The sequence below is a fragment of the mitochondrial genome of Nicotiana tabacum (assembly GCF_000715075.1).
Source record: "Nicotiana tabacum mitochondrion, complete genome".
Lineage (NCBI taxonomy): Eukaryota > Viridiplantae > Streptophyta > Magnoliopsida > Solanales > Solanaceae > Nicotiana > Nicotiana tabacum.
Genome location: NC_006581.1, coordinates 20,001 through 36,543, shown reverse-complemented (window position 1 = coordinate 36,543; position 16,543 = coordinate 20,001). Strand labels below are relative to the sequence as shown.

The window sequence follows — 16,543 nt, the reverse complement described above, 5'->3', positions numbered from 1 at the left end:
TTTAGTTTGCCTTGCTTTAGCGTTCAATGTGAAAAATGAAGTAAGTATGAGCCTGGTCCTTTCGAACCCGCTACGCCCCTGGGATATCCGTAAAATAATCTTTCAATCCTATTAGTAAACTATTAGCGTACCAAAGCTCAAGCGAGCCAGTTACACGGCCACTTCTTCCTCTATTCGATTTTTCTTCTTCCCAGGCCCGGGTAGCTTTGGCTCTTGTTGAAGCATTGCCGGAAGCTTCACTCTGTGTAAAGTAAGGACTTAGCTTTTACGGGGAAATCCCCGAATGGGGACCTTAGGAGCTTTGTTCAGTACTGACCTTTTCTAGACCGGTCAAATCAGATCCCTGCGTAGAAGTTAAGTTTCAAAGCGCTAATAATCTCCAAATATGTTGTTTCGTATTTGATTCGGGCAACTCCCGTCCCATCTTTTCACGAATAAACTGATTCTCTGCTTGCTTTTGGGGATACTAGATGAAGCCTCTGCTTGGCCCTTTACTGGCAGTCCTTTGTAATGCCCGAACCCGGGCTACTACCGATTCTAAATTCTACGGGTAACCCTTCCCATGACTACTTCTTGTCGTAAGATAGTTCGCTTACCCGATTGGCTGGGGCTTAGACAAGACTTAAAAATAATCACTAAAGGCCTGGTGAAGCTCCACCTTTCTCTCCAATTCCATCCGCTGTCTCTCTTCTCGCTACCATGTTGATAAAGAAAATTCGTATTTGAGAGAATCGTAAACAGAGGATTTTGTACAGCGCGGTGGCACCATCTATCCATAAGGAAGAGGTGTACATCCTTTAACAGTAGACTAGTTCCATAGTATAGTCAGTCACTCATGAATTCCTTCTCGAATCACTACTGGAATATAGCAACTAGAAAGAAAAGCTTGAAGCAAGTGGAAATGCGTCAAGGGCATTTCTTTCTCAATGGCAGTAGGAAAGCCTACTTGAGTAGTGCGTTGGATCTACACTTGGACAGCTTCATCGAGACTTCACATACGTAGATTGCCATGTTTATATCCGAACGAAAACACCTTACTGATGTTTTTGTTTCCAGACTGAAATCTTTAACTATAAGAAGAGAATCGATTAAAGCCAGATTACCGCCTATGGTACACTAAGAATTTAATACTCAATGAGAAAAGGTGTTAACTAAATAGAAAAATCCCGATTTCGATCATCTTTGACGCCTCCTCCGTGCCGAGATTCAGTCGCACCATATCTGGTTCTTGGTAATGCCATCTGTCCTTTTGCACCTCATCCGCCGTCTCCAATAAAATGAAAACTTGTCTAAAGACTAGATGCTGTAGGGTACGTCTTAAAAGTGCTCCTCCACTACGTCGTGCCTTACGTCAAGAGGTGGTCGTGGCTTCGCTCCTGCGACCGAACCGAATCTGTGTAATCAAGTTTCATGCTCGAGCTCTAGGAGAATGGTGATCCCGTGGAAAAGGAAAATCGACAAGGAAGATATGAAGTCAACGGCAAAATTACTCTTCATTCGTTGTATGGACCTCAACTGGCTCTACCTGAGAACATAACGAAAAAAATTTATATATATATAAGATGATCCGTGATTTCACGACACTCTGAAGAATCATGACAGATTTGTTCGGGAGGAAAAAAAGAAGGATTCGAGGTTGGTTGAGATGCTCCTTCTGTGGCTGATAATGGGGAGCGGCAGCTGGACAGATCGATTTGGATATGGAGGTCTTATCCGGTCGATGGACGTCTCATTTGATCCTGGTTTTGTCAATGATGGAGATTCAGAGATAGGGACAGGTACTAGGGGGGAAAACAAGTGGAGTTATTGCTTTCAAGGTTCTTACGCATTGGAACAAATGAAGTTAAGTTTTTCAAAAGACCTTAGCTAAAGATGGAGAGTTCGGGTCCGCTTCCCCTTACTAATGGAAATGATGAACGGATAGACTCCGTAGCCCTGGGATCAATAAGGGGGAACAAAGAGATTGAGTAGTTGGTGGGACCGATGAAATAGGAAAGATGGCTGACACCGAAACGAGGGAACTATTTGGTGCCCTTTCGCCTTCTATAGCAATTCCTTGCATTTGACCTGAAGAAATATGGGATTGATTGACTGAATGAGATGGTATCCACTTCACCAGTTGGTGTTCTTTGGCGAAGGGAAACTACGAATCGGATCAGAAGTAGCTCATTAGCTACTAGGTTCAGAGGGCTAAAGAGAAGGTGTGGATTGCCTTTTCTTTTTTCAGGGGATGGGGATCATTGGATTGATTGGCTCTTTTATCCCCGAGGTTTTATGGCAAGTTCGAGCCTAGCTCCCAGGCATTGGATATGGAAATGCAGGAGAGGTGGTCGAATTAGATTGGTGGTTCGTGATTGGGCCCGGGATCGGGGGATTGGGGGTGAGAGCGTTAGAGCCAGCCTCTTTGTTTCGATCGGAAAGAAGACTTGGAGACATTGAAAGATATGGCTTAAATCAACAGCCGATCTGCGACAGCAGAGATAAAAGTTTAAATGAAATTCTAAAAGTTCAGGTGATTTGCAAACATTCCACCTCAAGTCAATCAATAGTAAGCTGAGACGGCACGGGTCTTTCTTTTAGGTCTTTCCTTACCAGCAAATAAGGGAATTCAAGATCGGGGACATCTGCTAGAGCTCGCAATTGACATTTCTCACTAAATTTTTAGGAGATTCCCGAGAGTTCGACTGACTAAGAGGCTTTCACCGAGGTCTATTTTTTACTTTTGGTGGTAACAACAGAGTGATCCTCTAAGGTTTACGTCCTAGCAACTAGGAAAAGGAGTAAGCAAGAAATCTCGGTATCTCTATCGAAATAATCTACTTCAAGCATTGCCTTAAAAGCTTCAATCTCTTCCTCTGAAACGAAACTAGAGTTCGAGTACCTGCTGCTTCAACCTCAACCCCTGGTGCAAGTGACGATTCCCCTTTCTCACGACGCTGCGCGCCTTGTTTTTAAGGCGATTCCCTTCACAGGCACCCGGCTTGAATGTGTTAAGCACGGGGTAGAATGCGTTAAGCATAAAATACCCGATTCGCCGTTTCCAGAAAGAAGGGCTCCCAGAGGGTAAGTTCCAATGGGGTTCCAAGATCTCCTTACCAGCTATAAACCAGAGATTTTAACTCCCTTTCACAGTTCTGATTAAAGGGCTTGGGACCGTGGTAATGCAGTCTTCGATAAGAGCTGTATTCTCTTGCCCCAGGGGAACCCCTAAGGTAAGAAGCAAGAACTCATTCTAATCGTGAGATTCTTCTAGCTGAGATCTCAGTCTATCTCTTTCTCTACTGAAGATCTAGCCTTCTTTTGTTCACCGACCCCGAACTAGCTTTCTCTGATGCTAAAGCTTCCTTTCAAAAAAGTGCACAGTCGCCTCCTTTGCGGGGGAAAGATCCTTGTTCTTCCTTTCACTTCCTTTCTCCAACTCTGACTGCATACCTTCTGTAAACCCCCCCGAGTCCTTTACTAAGACTCTTAGATAAGAGCAGTCTCCTATGATATGAATCAATCTTTCCCCAGAAGTCGAGAATTAAGCTTCTAAAGCACTAATAGGGTATCGAGAAGGTCATTCATTGCAACTGCTAGTCCTTCAGTATTGAAAGCAGCACATCAATCAAAGAATAGACCACTAGCAATAGTGTGCAAGAGCGTAGTCCGAACAAGGGGAAAGGCGACCCGCTTCGCTGAAGACTGGGAATCGACGCGGATATCATTGGTATAAATATACCGAATCAGTCTTCCCCTGTGACTATGCTTTCTGTGGTAGCATGATCTTTTTGCCTTTTGGAATAAGATGAATGCTTGTGATTACATTAGCACTAAAATAATGAAAGCCGACTGCTTTCTTCCCGGCAGCTAAGGGGCGTAGCGGTTTATGGAGTTTTGTTAAGCTTAACTCCGAGGTCATTAGTAGTGCACGAGCTTCGAAAGAAAGAGAGATCGAGTCACTAAGCAGAGAATTAGATCTGAGAGCGAAAGAGATTCTTAAAGTTCTCCCACGGGGCAACCCAGCCTTTGAAACAAGTTCTCAAATCAATCTATTCGAGCCCTTGAAAGCAGTATAATTTCATGTGTGAAGCATAGTGAGAGTGACACAGATCTCCTTTTTTCAAATAGGGAAAGCAAATCCTAATCATCAGGTAAGACGGGTAGAATACGAAACTGTCTATGACGATTATGAGCCCCACCTTCCGTAGGCATGTTCGGGGAGTAGCCTGCTTAAGTATACACTTCTAGTCCTCTTGCTTCCGGGCAGTTGAGGATTCCGAGGCGGCTCCCAAATATGACGTTCACCTTACAATCACTACCAAAGCCAATAATTCCGAACATTCTTTTATTCTTCAAACTGATAGTCGTCAAGGTCACGGTCTTTAATCCGCTGCTGATAAATTGAATCCATGATCTTTCGCGCTCTTTCTATTGTACCATTATTTTGTGGGTTGTTGGCTATATCCGCCAATACTTCAACGAGTTTTGTTTTACTTTTATAATTAGGCCCAACAACCAGCTCGAAGACTCGCCGATACTTACTGTCAGAAGGTTTTCTGGGGAAGTTTGTATCCATATCGGCTTTTAAGTAATCCTCGATTATTCTACGAGTGTACCAATAAGAATTTTGTTGATTGTAAGGTTCCCCTGTGTCATCAACTGGTTGTATGGGAGCCGGTACGTGGGCAGGTACGTGGGCAGGTACGGGGGCAGGCTCCACCGGTTGTTGACTTGTGGCCTCGTGTCCCCCCTCGTTTCGGGCCGATGAAGTACCTTCTCCATTAAGCCACCTTTCAATCCACGACCCACTCCACGTGGATGAAGTGGATGGTTCGGGGGCGGCCTCCCCAGGATTTTCCCCCGAAGGAACCATCATCATTTGATTTGTTCTCCGATGCCAATCTCTCTCTTGTTACCGAGCTAGAAGCTAATCGAAGCATGCTTCAACCAATCAATGTTGTTTTTTCTGATATCAATGCTAGCATCTCTTGTTTGGTGATCTGTACTGAGGTGTTCGCAAGGAGCTATGCCCAAGGGGGAGGGTGTCGAGAGCGAGGATCCATTTGCTTATTCTCGAATGGTTTAGTAACCCGCTCTTGTAGCTCTTGTTCCTATGTTATGAAGCTAGGATTCCTCTTGTTCTTCTCTTGAGCTTGTAAAGGAGCCTCAACCTTGGTATCGACGAATCACCAGTCTTTCATTTAGGGTATTATCCGCTGGAGATCTGGTGTTGTAGTTTATTGTTAGCTGGGCCTAGGAGCCAACCCCGAAGCCAAGGTCGAACGCAAGCCCGAAGCGAACCCAAGCTTAAGGAGCTCTGAGCCCCAAGCCAGCACTTGCTACTCTCTTGTTGGTGATCGTGTTTGGTAGCTCTTCGGTGTATCGACATCCCGGTTTTCCACTCGATAGATCCCGCAAATATGCTGCTAATTCGTGGGTGCCTATTCTTCGATCCAAACTGGTGATTCACCGCATTCCCTTCTCTAGTCAGGAATGGAGTCAGGGATGCCCAACTCAAGATAAGTCCTAAGGTTCTGTTAAAGTATCCTTAATAGCATCTCTTTCTCTAGAATCCTGGCTTGTAGATCTTTGGCGAATCAACAGGGGTTCTTTCGTAATTAGGTTGTTCTCCGAACCTTGTTTGTTACTGAGCTGGGTAACTCAAACCCTATCCCCTTCCTTTCTTAATAGTAGATAGATGTAGAGCTGGAGACTCCCTCGATAGGGCATCTCAATCTGGCTCTCAATCTATCGTGTAAGGAACGAAGACCATAGGCATAGGGTAATAGCTCCTTACTTGTAATTGAGATAGGGGCTCGTTCGATACAAGTATTTCGTTTCGATCTCCTCCCTCTCTTCTTTCTATAAAGAATTCTCAAAAAAGGAGTCAACCTGTCTAAACTTCTCTACAAAAGTCTTCCCCTCGCTGCTGGTCTTTAAACTTGCAACTGCTATCTAAGTCTAAGACAAGAAATTTTTCTTACTCTTAAGTTTGATCTTTCGCTAGGAGCCTTAGCAAGAATGGTTGGAACCGGTCTGACCTATGAGACTACTCGAAAGGAGGCTTCCTACCAGCACTAGAGTGGGATAAGTAAACCTTGCCTTAGGTCAATCCCTTCCCCTACTCGGGCAAGCAACAGACCTTTTTTAACAACCTCTTATGATTGATTCACTTCCTCCAGCATTGGCTTCCTTCTTACCTATGATATCCCCAAGAGCTAATTCGATAGCAGTTGCATCGGAGCTAGCTTGGAAAGAGAGGAGGCATCCTTATCTGAGCCGATCGTTAGCCTATTTCTTCTTCTCGAGTGAAGTAGCTTACTCTTGCTCTGTGCGCTAGGGAGTCAGACTATGCTTAGTTCTCATTTATGTTTGCGCTGTGTGAGTTCTAGCTAGGAAGCAAGCGCCGCAAAGGGTTGACAGGGCAGCTCGGCTGGTAAAAAAGGAGATGGTACCGAAGCGGGAGGCTCGTAGACGCTACTAGTGCAATGACTAGTCTAATCTCTTTTCTCTACGTGAACTTTTTCTTATGTAAACCCGGTGTGTTATCTAAGTCTTTTAACTAGTCCAATGGAAATCTCCTCTATTGCAGCAAAAGTAAAAAAAAGGGTACTCGCGCTGCAGCTTGCTTACCTAAAATGAAAATCCTTACTAGCCGAAGTAAGGGACTTTCTTACTGGAGCATACATAACGGACAAGGACTTATAAGACTATTCTTAGCCTGTTATTCAAGAATCTTTCCTCAGAATGGATGATGAATGGAAGCGAGATTGGATTGACGTATAGAAACTACAACTACAGATTTGATCCCTTTCTCTTAGGGAATCTCGACTAGACGAGGGAGATATAAAGGTAACGTTGACGCTACGAAAAAGAAAGTCATTGCATAAGTAATGAATGAGCTAATTTCTTATTAGAAGCCTATTTGACTAGACAGGTCTCCTTTACCGGGGGGTTCCCACAGAGAAGTCTTGCTCTGGCTTGCCAAAAGCGTTTAATATTGAGAATGTTGGATGTATTACACACTGGTGGAATTGCGTAAGTAATAAGGCTTTTAACTAGCTTAGTGAATCGATTTAAACTAGTAAATAGAGTATGTTTTTGTTGGCAGTGAGTAAATCTTTGATTCAGAGTCAGCGTATAGGCCGACAAAAAATGCTTTCCCGTTCAGAAATCTGAATCCTATCTGTGGGGCCTCCCCTTCATGTCTACGTGAGGACTGAAGAACGAGTGAATCTTGTTTTAGGGTTTATGCCCATTGCCGATCATGTGGTCAGTTTCCCCGCTTTCGATTCCGACCAAGATTTACTTATTATTCCTCCTCGTCCATTAGTTCAGTTCCTTAGTTCAATCAGTCCCTTCCTCAAAACCTATTTCCGCAAATGCCACTGCTCTTATTCCACAATATGGGATTGCTGGTTTCACATGCCACCCCTTTCATATAAATAAATGGAATTGCAATCTCCATTCTACAGCTGCTCTGATGTCTCGCCTGCCTGCTTGGTTATAGGGCTATAAGTGAGCAGGGCTTTTGAAAATAGAGAGGTAGAGCAGCTAGGAGCTAAATATTAGAAGAGCGCCCTCTCTTTTCTTCGGGAAATCGAGTTCGCTGGGCTGGTTCCCTGTCCCCGATATGTAACGAAAAGATTGATTGGTTTACCGCATTCATGAAAGCACTTGCCTCTCTGGTGGTCCTTTACCTTTCTAAAAGAGAAGAGAAGAGAGGTAGTCGCAGCAGTAGAAGGAGCCCTAAACCCTGAGGATCACTCGACCCCGACCGGTCAATCTCCTGTCATTGCTATCTCGTGCGCGAAGGGTTGCCCATGCTCCTAATTAAGTCCATCCGGGTCTTCCTTCCATCTTTAAATTAAGGTTCAGACTCAATCGGCTGTCCTCTCCGATTGGCGAACGTCGAAAGAGAAGGCGGAGGAAGGAACTGATTGCATTAGTCTCAGGTCAGGGACATAGCCATGTATTACGAGATTAGGCCGATCAGAGAATGCCAATTATTAATTAATAATAAAAGAGGTATCGAATCTTTGCTTTAACAACTTTCAAAGTTGCACTAGCATTAGCAGGAGGAGGAGCACTAGTAGAAAGAACCTCTCTCAGATGTCCATAAAGATGTTATCCAAGTTATTCAAAAGGAAGTCGATAAAGATTCATCCCCTGCTCTTAGTGCTAGCTCTTTATGCCTGGCACTGAAGAAGAAAGATCAGATGCGCCAACTCTGCTCTTTGCATGTTTTCATGAATCATTGGACAATGTTTGCGACGTGAATCGAGGCTAGGTACGACCGATTTCTATTGAATTAGCCCCAATTTCTATAATAATGTTTATCAGAATCGCTAGTTGTAATAGATCCGCAAGGGAGAAGAAGGCTAAGCTGCCCCTCTGTTGTCTCGCACACCAAGGCAAAAAGAGATTCAACAGTCGGCTGGGGAACCGGAATCTAAGCATACCAAGACTCAGGATAAGGAAGGGTAAGGCATCTAAGAATAAGGCAGGTAGACCCATACTCAGGCAAGAAAGAAAGTCTCTTACAGAAAAGGCAGGAAGAAGAGGCCCTCGCTCTACAGGAAACCTAATAGAATGGGCTACTTCTTAAGGTGGAATGGACCACTTATCATAGAAGAATCTTTCTTACATCGATTACTGACTATACGGACAAGGCAAGTCAAAGCAAAGCCGATGCACCTGATACGACTAAAAAAGAGAGCAATGGTCCGAAACCCCAAGCAATTGACCAGGAGAGGATCATCGGGAATGGACTAAGGGCCTACCAACCCTTTCTTAATCTAAGGCATCTACCCCTGGCAGAAAAGAAGACGGAAAGAAAGCCGATTGATACCTTAGCTTTGAACCAGCTTCTTCAATCCTGCTGCTCTTCTCCCTCTATATAGCGCGGGTAGCTTGCTTCCAAGCCACTGGCCGGAACCAGATAAGGAACAAGAGAGAGAAGCAGCTCAATTTCAAAGGTTAGGCGCGATAGCCACTCGTGCAGAAGGAGATGTTTGGGAGAAAAGCCCCGTCTCATGGTGCTTTTGTTAGGAGTTCCCCCTCTCCGGTATATTTTACTGTGGCAACCCTGATGGAAAAGATTGTTGGCCCCCTCTCTGCTGGTTCTCTCAGACTAGCATCAACTGATGTTAAGGTTAACCCAATAGTCAGGTTTCATTACTTCCGAAATCCTGGTGATGGATGTGGAGAGGTGTGTGAACAGAAAGATTCATGATGTACAACAAAGCCGCTCCATGTAGGAATTCAAGTACCAACAAGAGTTTGGTCCTATATATTTCGGGTATGTTGGACCTTCATTGCCTGCTGATCTATCCAATGATTTTCTGATGGGATAGTTCTGTCGTTGTGACCACAATATCGCATTACCATGGCGGCTGCCTTGTTGGGAAAGTGGTTGATAGGAACTTAAGACTGGGGCACTCAGAGTTGTTGATGGTTCAACCTTTACTGTGTCACCGGGCACCAATCCGCAGGCTACTCTGTTGATGCTTGGCCGCTAAGTGCTTTAATATGCGTTGGATATTGCACAGAAGTGCGATTGCGACTAATCGGGAGCTTGCGTATGTAAACGAAAGAGTAGACATCCCCCTTGATAACTGAATGCAAGCGAGGCTGGACCTAGATTCGCGTATGTAAGTGAAAACGAAAAGAAAGGAGTTCCCCTTCCCCTTCTCCTTTCTTGTCTAGAAAGGGGAAGAGGAGCTCAAACAAGGTTCAAAGATCCCCTCCCCAAAGTATGGTTTAAAGAAAGCCTTTCGGGTTAGTGAGGAACATGATAGTGAAAGAGAGAAGAAAGGAAATCAGTTTATGGCGGCTTACCTTCGTACATTCAAGAACAGTTGTGACTCCTTGGCATCTATCAATGCACCGGTGTCCCAATCTGATATGTTTACATTCCTTCTTGCTGGCCTGCCTTCGGACTATGAAAGCTTTGTCACTACGGCGAAGCTTCAACGACCAAAACCAACTATGGCTGAGCTTCGGTCTAGCTTGTTGTTACATGAGTCTTGCCTTCAGCAGATGCATCCTATTACTATATTGATGATCTTGTATACTAACCGAGTCCGCACTCGCCCGAGAACACGTACGTCCTCCCTGTAATTGTCTTGTCTTTGTTATGGTTTCAGGGCCTACGTCTACCCGTATGGAGCCACCATCATTCGCAAGGCTTGCTTTACATTGGACCCGATGTTGAGCCTCTCATAGCCTAGTACCGGTGAACTAGGCAAGCGACCCTGCAAGGCAGCCAGCCTTTCTGCAAAATCAATGTCCGCCTCGCCGCTGCTTTCGGGTGATTGGAGAATAGCTGTAAGGAATACTAAACGAAAGTATGCAGCGAGGCAAAGCCGATTGAGAATATGACGGTTAGCCCCTCGGCGCTTGGGAGGCATCCTATTTAATAAAGATTCTTCCTCTAGTCGAATAGAGTATTAGTCCGCTCCATTATATTCCCCATTATTTCACTTTCTCGCTATTCGAAATATCATAAGAGAAGAAAGCTGGCAGGTTGGATCCTAGGGTAGATTCCTGCTGTTGAATGATCGACTAGCTTCCTCTTTAGTTCTTTGATATTGGGTTCGTGTTCAGTGTACCGCTCTTTTTATATATGAAATTACTTCGTCCTTTTTTTTAGCCCTTTTTCGTTTGTCCATCTTTTTTTCTCCCATGCTTTCCGTTGGTCAACAACCAACCAAAGTGCTCTATACTTCTTCACTACTCGTACAGGCTTGACGGAGTTAAGCTGTATTGAGGGAATCTTTTTATCTCAATCACAATGTTTCGACGTATATTTTTATTTGATGAGGATAGTTTAAATTCCAGTGTTACATCGTATACAAATGCGAGTCAATCCACGACAACAATTATGGATTATAGCCTTAAATCGTCCGATACTCAGGGTTCTTCTAGTGGTATTTTTACGGATCATCCGGGCCTTAATCCTTGCAGTGAACGTATAGTGGAGCTTCAATATGATATACGACTGAAATTAGGAGCCTTGATGCCTAAGGAGAGTGCCCAAAAAGTTTTGGAAGCTTCCGAAGCTTTACATGGGGAAAGCAACAATATCGCCTTTCTTGAATACCTTTTGGAAGATTTGCAGCAAAACGGAGTAGGGGGAGAAGCCTATAAAGATGCGGTGGATCTATCGAAAGATCTCGTCTCCAGCCCACTTGAACAATTTGAAATAATCTCATTGATTCCTATGAAAATAGGAAACTTATATTTCTCATTCACAAATCCATCTTTGTTTATGCTACTAACTCTCAGTTTGGTCCTACTTTTGGTTTATTTTGTTACTAAAAAGGGAGGAGGAAACTCAGTACCAAATGCTTGGCAATCCTTGGTAGAGCTTATTTATGATTTCGTGCTGAACCCGGTAAACGAACAAATAGGTGGTCTTTCCGGAAATGTTAAACAAAAGTTTTCCCCTCGCATCTCGGTCACTTTTACTTTTTCGTTATTTTGTAATCCCCAGGGTATGATACCTTATAGCTTCACAGTTACAAGTCATTTTCTCATTACTTTGGGTCTCTCATTTTCTATTTTTATTGGCATTACTATAGTGGGATTTCAAAAAAATGGGCTTCATTTTTTAAGCTTCTTATTACCTGCAGGAGTCCCACTGCCATTAGCACCTTTTTTAGTACTCCTTGAGCTAATCCCTTATTGTTTTCGAGCATTAAGCTCAGGAATACGTTTATTTGCTAATATGATGGCCGGTCATAGTTCAGTAAAGATTTTAAGTGGGTTCGCTTGGACTATGCTATGTATGAATGATCTTTTATATTTCATAGGGGATCTTGGTCCTTTATTTATAGTTCTTGCATTAACCGGTCTGGAATTAGGTGTAGCTATATCACAAGCTCATGTTTCTACGATCTTAATCTGTATTTACTTGAATGATGCTATAAATCTTCATCAAAGTGCTTCTTTTTTTATAATTGAACAAAAGCGAGTCTGAATGGGTATACTTAGTCGTGGAGCATTCCGAGTATTTGCTTTAGGGATCGTTCCTGCGCATCTCCTTACTTTATAGCAGTTATTGCTCCGGTTCCAGAAGGTATAGCTCTCGCCTCAGCTTTTTCTTTGAAATCGGAGACTGTTCCAATTTCCTACTGAGATAGGCAAGCGGAGGGAGAACTAGACGTATCTTGCTAGGCAAAGACAGGTTAGAATGGATAGCTCGCGGGTGGGATTGACGGGATAGATCACTATTGCAGAAGGAGGTAGAACCGGGGGAAGAATTATGGCTATAAAGGTCCTCGCCCTCTTAGGCACATGGTTCTAAAGATTAAATCTCAAAGCGGTACTAAAGATTAGGCAGAAGAAGAACTAGAACTAGAATTCTTCGCCCCTCCCCTTGTACCAAGAAGCAAGTTCAGAACATAAGGATAATGGGCTCGTCTATTATAAGTTATTAGTTTACGGAGCTATCTCAGATATCTCGAGTAAGGAGACGGGATAGTTAGAGTTCTATTTCTAGGAAGGAAGAGACTATCGGGAAGCTCACTCTCGGCCGGGCTCGAAGCAGAAGGTAGAACGTAATATCTCTTGTTGGTTCAGCTCATCAAGCTATTACAAAAGAGTCCAGCGGAGACAAAGAAAGAAGCCATTTTTACGGTATTTTCGCTTCCAGTCCGGATCCATCCTAAACCAAAGAGCGGGGCTAAGCGAGGGGCATAGCGATACAGTGTTCATACTCGAGTTGCTCAAATCCAGTAGGAATATCAGGAATAGTAGGATCTAGTAGGAGCTTGCCTTGGAATGCAGTGAGGGAGCCCGGAGCTATTGAATTCTTTCATAACCCAAGGAGAAGAATAGGACTCTTTACCAGTATCATAACCTCTCGATGGGAAATGGAACTTAGATCACGATGTGAACCTACTTATGAGTGGAATTTCGTTGACAAGCAAATTCCCCGGGAAAACAAACTTTTCTCCAATTGAGATGCTTTCTTCATTTATGGATTCTATGCGAGATTCGGTTAGTGTGAAGTGTGATCCTGGCTCAGAAGGAAAAGCTATATGCTTAACACATAGAGTTCGATGTAGGTAAGGATGTGCTCCAAAGTTTTCAATTCCACCTTATCAACCTGAAAAGAGCTAATACGGGCTTAGCCTGCCTTTTATCTTATCCTTCTATTCTAGGCGAGGAGGGAAATTTAGAATAAATAGCCCCAGAAAAAACTACAAACTAGTCAAAGGACAGCCTGCCTTATTCTTCTCCCGTTCGGGACCCCTATTTTCTCGGAGATAGCCTGGTCTGAGCTAGAACAGCAGATTCGTGAGCAAGAGCGTATTTCACAGCTGATTCAACAACAGCCATTTTTTCTGGGGAACTTTCATATGAGTCTGTTCTTTCTTTTAATCCACTATAAAGGTTCTTAATTTTCTCCTGAATATTCAGGATAATTACATTCTTGAAAGGATCAAGGGCTCTACCCTCTCGCATAAAGTCTTACGCTCTTATCGTCAACCTTCGTGGCTTTTTGCTCGTTTGGTCTCGCTATTTCATTCCTGGTTCTCTCTTTCAAGCTTCTTTCCATCCTGGGGATTTCTTCTCATTCCGTCCGTTCTGCTAGCTGGTGTCGCCTTCTCTCTTACTTATCTATTCCCATCCATCTTTACCTCTCCTACTCCACTACTTCCCTCCTTCAAGGCGTGATTAATGCGCCTTAAACCTCTCTCTTGAAAAAGAGCATTTTTTAGTGGAGCCTTAGCACGTGAACCCATAGGAACAGGGCCCTTCTTCTTTGCAAAAAAGCTTCTGAATTATCATCACATCAGTAGGCGCAGAAAGCAAATCTTGGTATTGACTTATTGAAAATCTCTTTGAGATTGCTTAGACAAATCTTTTTGTGTGAGGCCGCTGTTCCCCACCTTTCTTACCTTGTTTTTTGGGCTTAAAATTCTGTGACTCATAAGCCCTCCGTATCTAAAGATAGATGGCTAAAGGGCGGGTTCCGCAGTTAACTAAGAAGGCGATCGATTGGCTTGGAGAGGAAAGGAACCCCGGGACTGAAAACAAAAAGGATAGGAATGAATTGAATAAAGAAAGAATATATAGAACCTTGAGCATTTTCTCCTCTCGGCAATGCAATGGTTGAGAGTAAAAAAGGGGTATCCGCATAGAAGGATTGCTGGTATACCGGGTAGATGTTTATCTTTTCGACTTCAGCGAAAATGTTCAAAGCACCACCTTCGTCAATTATCTTGATGTCGAAAGGGAAGAGGACAGGGTCTTACTTACTTAAAAGTAAAAAAAAAGGGAAGTTTCCTGTCTTAGTTTCACTTCCTTGAACTGGCTACTACCGCGCAACGTGCCCTTGCTTGGTGAGTCGTTAATTAATCAGTTTTAAAAAGAGGGATGGATTTCGACCTTGCTTTGAGTCGTCAGGCTAGTAAAGCGCTACTTCTAAAACGATCGTTAAGGTCATTCACTCGGTGGCTCTGCTACCGATGGATCAAGATATGCTGCCTGCCTATCATGCCAAAGGCGCTGCTGGTGGATATGCCAAAGATGTCCTGGCTCTGAACCGGGTACTTGAAATGCTAAAGGTACTTCTTATGGTCCTGCTTCAACCACCCTTCCTTCTCTACCTTTTTCTTCAAAAACTTAAGCTACTTAGACTGATGCTGGCAATCTCGAAGGGAGATATCTGGACCTGGAGCAACTCGTCTTGATCTTTATTATATTAGGATGCGAGGAAAGGGAAAGAAGGTGATAAGCAAGAAGAGGAAAGAAGAATGTTAAAGAAGTCCCTATAAGTACTTCACTTAGCCTTTCTATAGTCTTTCTTCCCCTCTTCCCTCAAAGCGCGCTCTTTCATCCATGCGCATGGTTCTTACTTTCATTTCCCCCCTCCTCACGTAGGAGCGCATCTTGTTTTCAAAGATGAGTTGTAGATGAGTCGGTTCGATCACCCCACATATCGACGGTTTTTTAATGCCTTATCCTAGGCCCATCTAGTTGATCGAGGGATAGACGAGTATAAAGAAGGGATGGAGAATCTTTTATTTGATCTTGATTTGATGTATATGTTACGATGCCTTCGTATGAAGGAGGATTGGGGGTACGGCAGATAAGAAGAGCGACCCAAAAACGGAAAGAAGAGTATGAGGGGCAGCGGCTCACCGATAATAAGAAGAACTCACATTCTCGTCCTGACAGATGACCAACCTGTTAAGGCATCTTTCTCAATGACCATCCTCTCCCATTCCAGTTCTTTTCTCTTTTTTTAGGGACAAGTTCATTTTCATTCCCTCGATATGGCCAGGTGTGAAGCAACTTCACGATCCAATGAATTCCCTAAAATCGGATGACACAAGGCGAACTAGAATAGGCTGATTGATCCAGGTAGCGACAGGCTCCAATCGAAAGGAACCGCGCGTACGCTAGAAAGACGTATAGGCAAGCCTTTCTTTATGATCATATGGATCGCTTTTCGTGACTTTTCTTTCCATAGGCATAGATTGCAGTCTAACCAGCTTTCTAACTTTAGGGGACCGAGAATCAGTCTTTTGATCCTCCTCGAGCCTACTCTCTTCTTTCGAATTAAGCTTCCGATTTAGTTGGTGCAGACGCTGAAGGATCAGCTGACACTAGATAGGAAAGGTTTTCGATCGAAGCTCTCGAACCTGTTCCGAAGTCACTTTAGGATTCGGTTTCCGATCCGGTTGATGTTCCGACATCCCGAATCGAGGTGGCTCTAAACTCAGGTTTGCCTACCTCTCTAGTTACAGAGAGAGGAGAGGGGCTTCGAAGCCTTAATTCAAGCTAGAAATCTCGCTAGAAAACTAGCCATATCGATCTAGGTAAGTGGTGACAACGAAAAGGCTTTTAAGCCTGAGGGGCGGTGAGCGAGGTAGGATAAAATGGTATTTGAACCAGGGCGGGGGCCCTATGTAGTCTGTCTTTTCATGGGTGGTGGGCAGAGAAAAAAGCCATTCATTAAACCTTTTGGAACTGGAGACGAAGAGTCGTTTAAAGACCTTTTCAAAAACCACTTTGTAGAGGGCGGGTATCACCCTCAATAGAACCAGACTTTGCTATGTCAATAGTCAATAGGAGAGAGAAAGAAAGAGAACAGCAAGAGGAGGCCTTTTTCTTTATATTTATATATTTCGGAAATCGAATCATCATGCACTTTAGGCCCTTCTGAAAGCCATGAGGCGGGGTCACACGAGTAGCGAAAGACTGAGCTTGCTCATGTTCTCATGCTTCACACAAACCCAGGCTAGGAAGCTTGAAAGCCATATCATACCATATGGATTTAGAAAGTCCGATCAAAAAACAATAAAAAAGGACTGGGAAGGCTTGAATGGATGGCTTCCAAGGCCAGGGCTCGATCCTGCACAATTCAGACCAGCTAGTATCTGTTTAATTTACTTAATGCACTCACAAGCCTTCGCATCGCTGCCCTAGCTTCGTGTTAAGGGCACAACTTAAAGAACAACTTACTCTATTGACGTAATATTCATTCATAGTGGCCAGGCGGACCGTTCTGAAGACGGAGGGCCCTAAGAAAGCCAGAAAGAAA

The 16,543-nt window shown here is 43.8% G+C and overlaps 6 protein-coding genes across 6 annotated transcripts in view.

The window, feature by feature from the left end:
• nad1 (NADH dehydrogenase subunit 1) lies at positions 1-16,543 on the top strand (one part of a trans-spliced gene, as the record gives it; both edges of the window cut it).
• Positions 2,101-2,439, top strand: orf112b (hypothetical protein). The gene has a single exon. The coding sequence runs from the start codon at positions 2,101-2,103 to the stop codon at positions 2,437-2,439; it is 339 nt and encodes a 112-aa protein (YP_173365.1).
• On the bottom strand, positions 4,328-4,861 carry orf177 (hypothetical protein). Its single transcript has one exon. It carries the CDS (start codon positions 4,859-4,861, stop codon positions 4,328-4,330), a length of 534 nt encoding a protein of 177 aa, YP_173364.1.
• orf110a (hypothetical protein) lies at positions 4,801-5,133 on the top strand. The gene has a single exon. It carries the CDS (start codon positions 4,801-4,803, stop codon positions 5,131-5,133), a length of 333 nt encoding a protein of 110 aa, YP_173363.1.
• On the top strand, positions 10,778-11,965 carry atp6 (ATP synthase F0 subunit 6). The gene has a single exon. The coding sequence runs from the start codon at positions 10,778-10,780 to the stop codon at positions 11,963-11,965; it is 1,188 nt and encodes a 395-aa protein (YP_173362.1).
• The window catches only part of orf112a (hypothetical protein), a 339-nt gene continuing 197 nt past the window's right edge, over positions 16,402-16,543 (bottom strand). The window contains exon 1 of the mRNA in view: positions 16,402-16,543. This exon is cut by the window's right edge and continues 197 nt beyond it. Within this exon, the coding sequence (YP_173361.1) occupies positions 16,402-16,543 (142 nt within the window).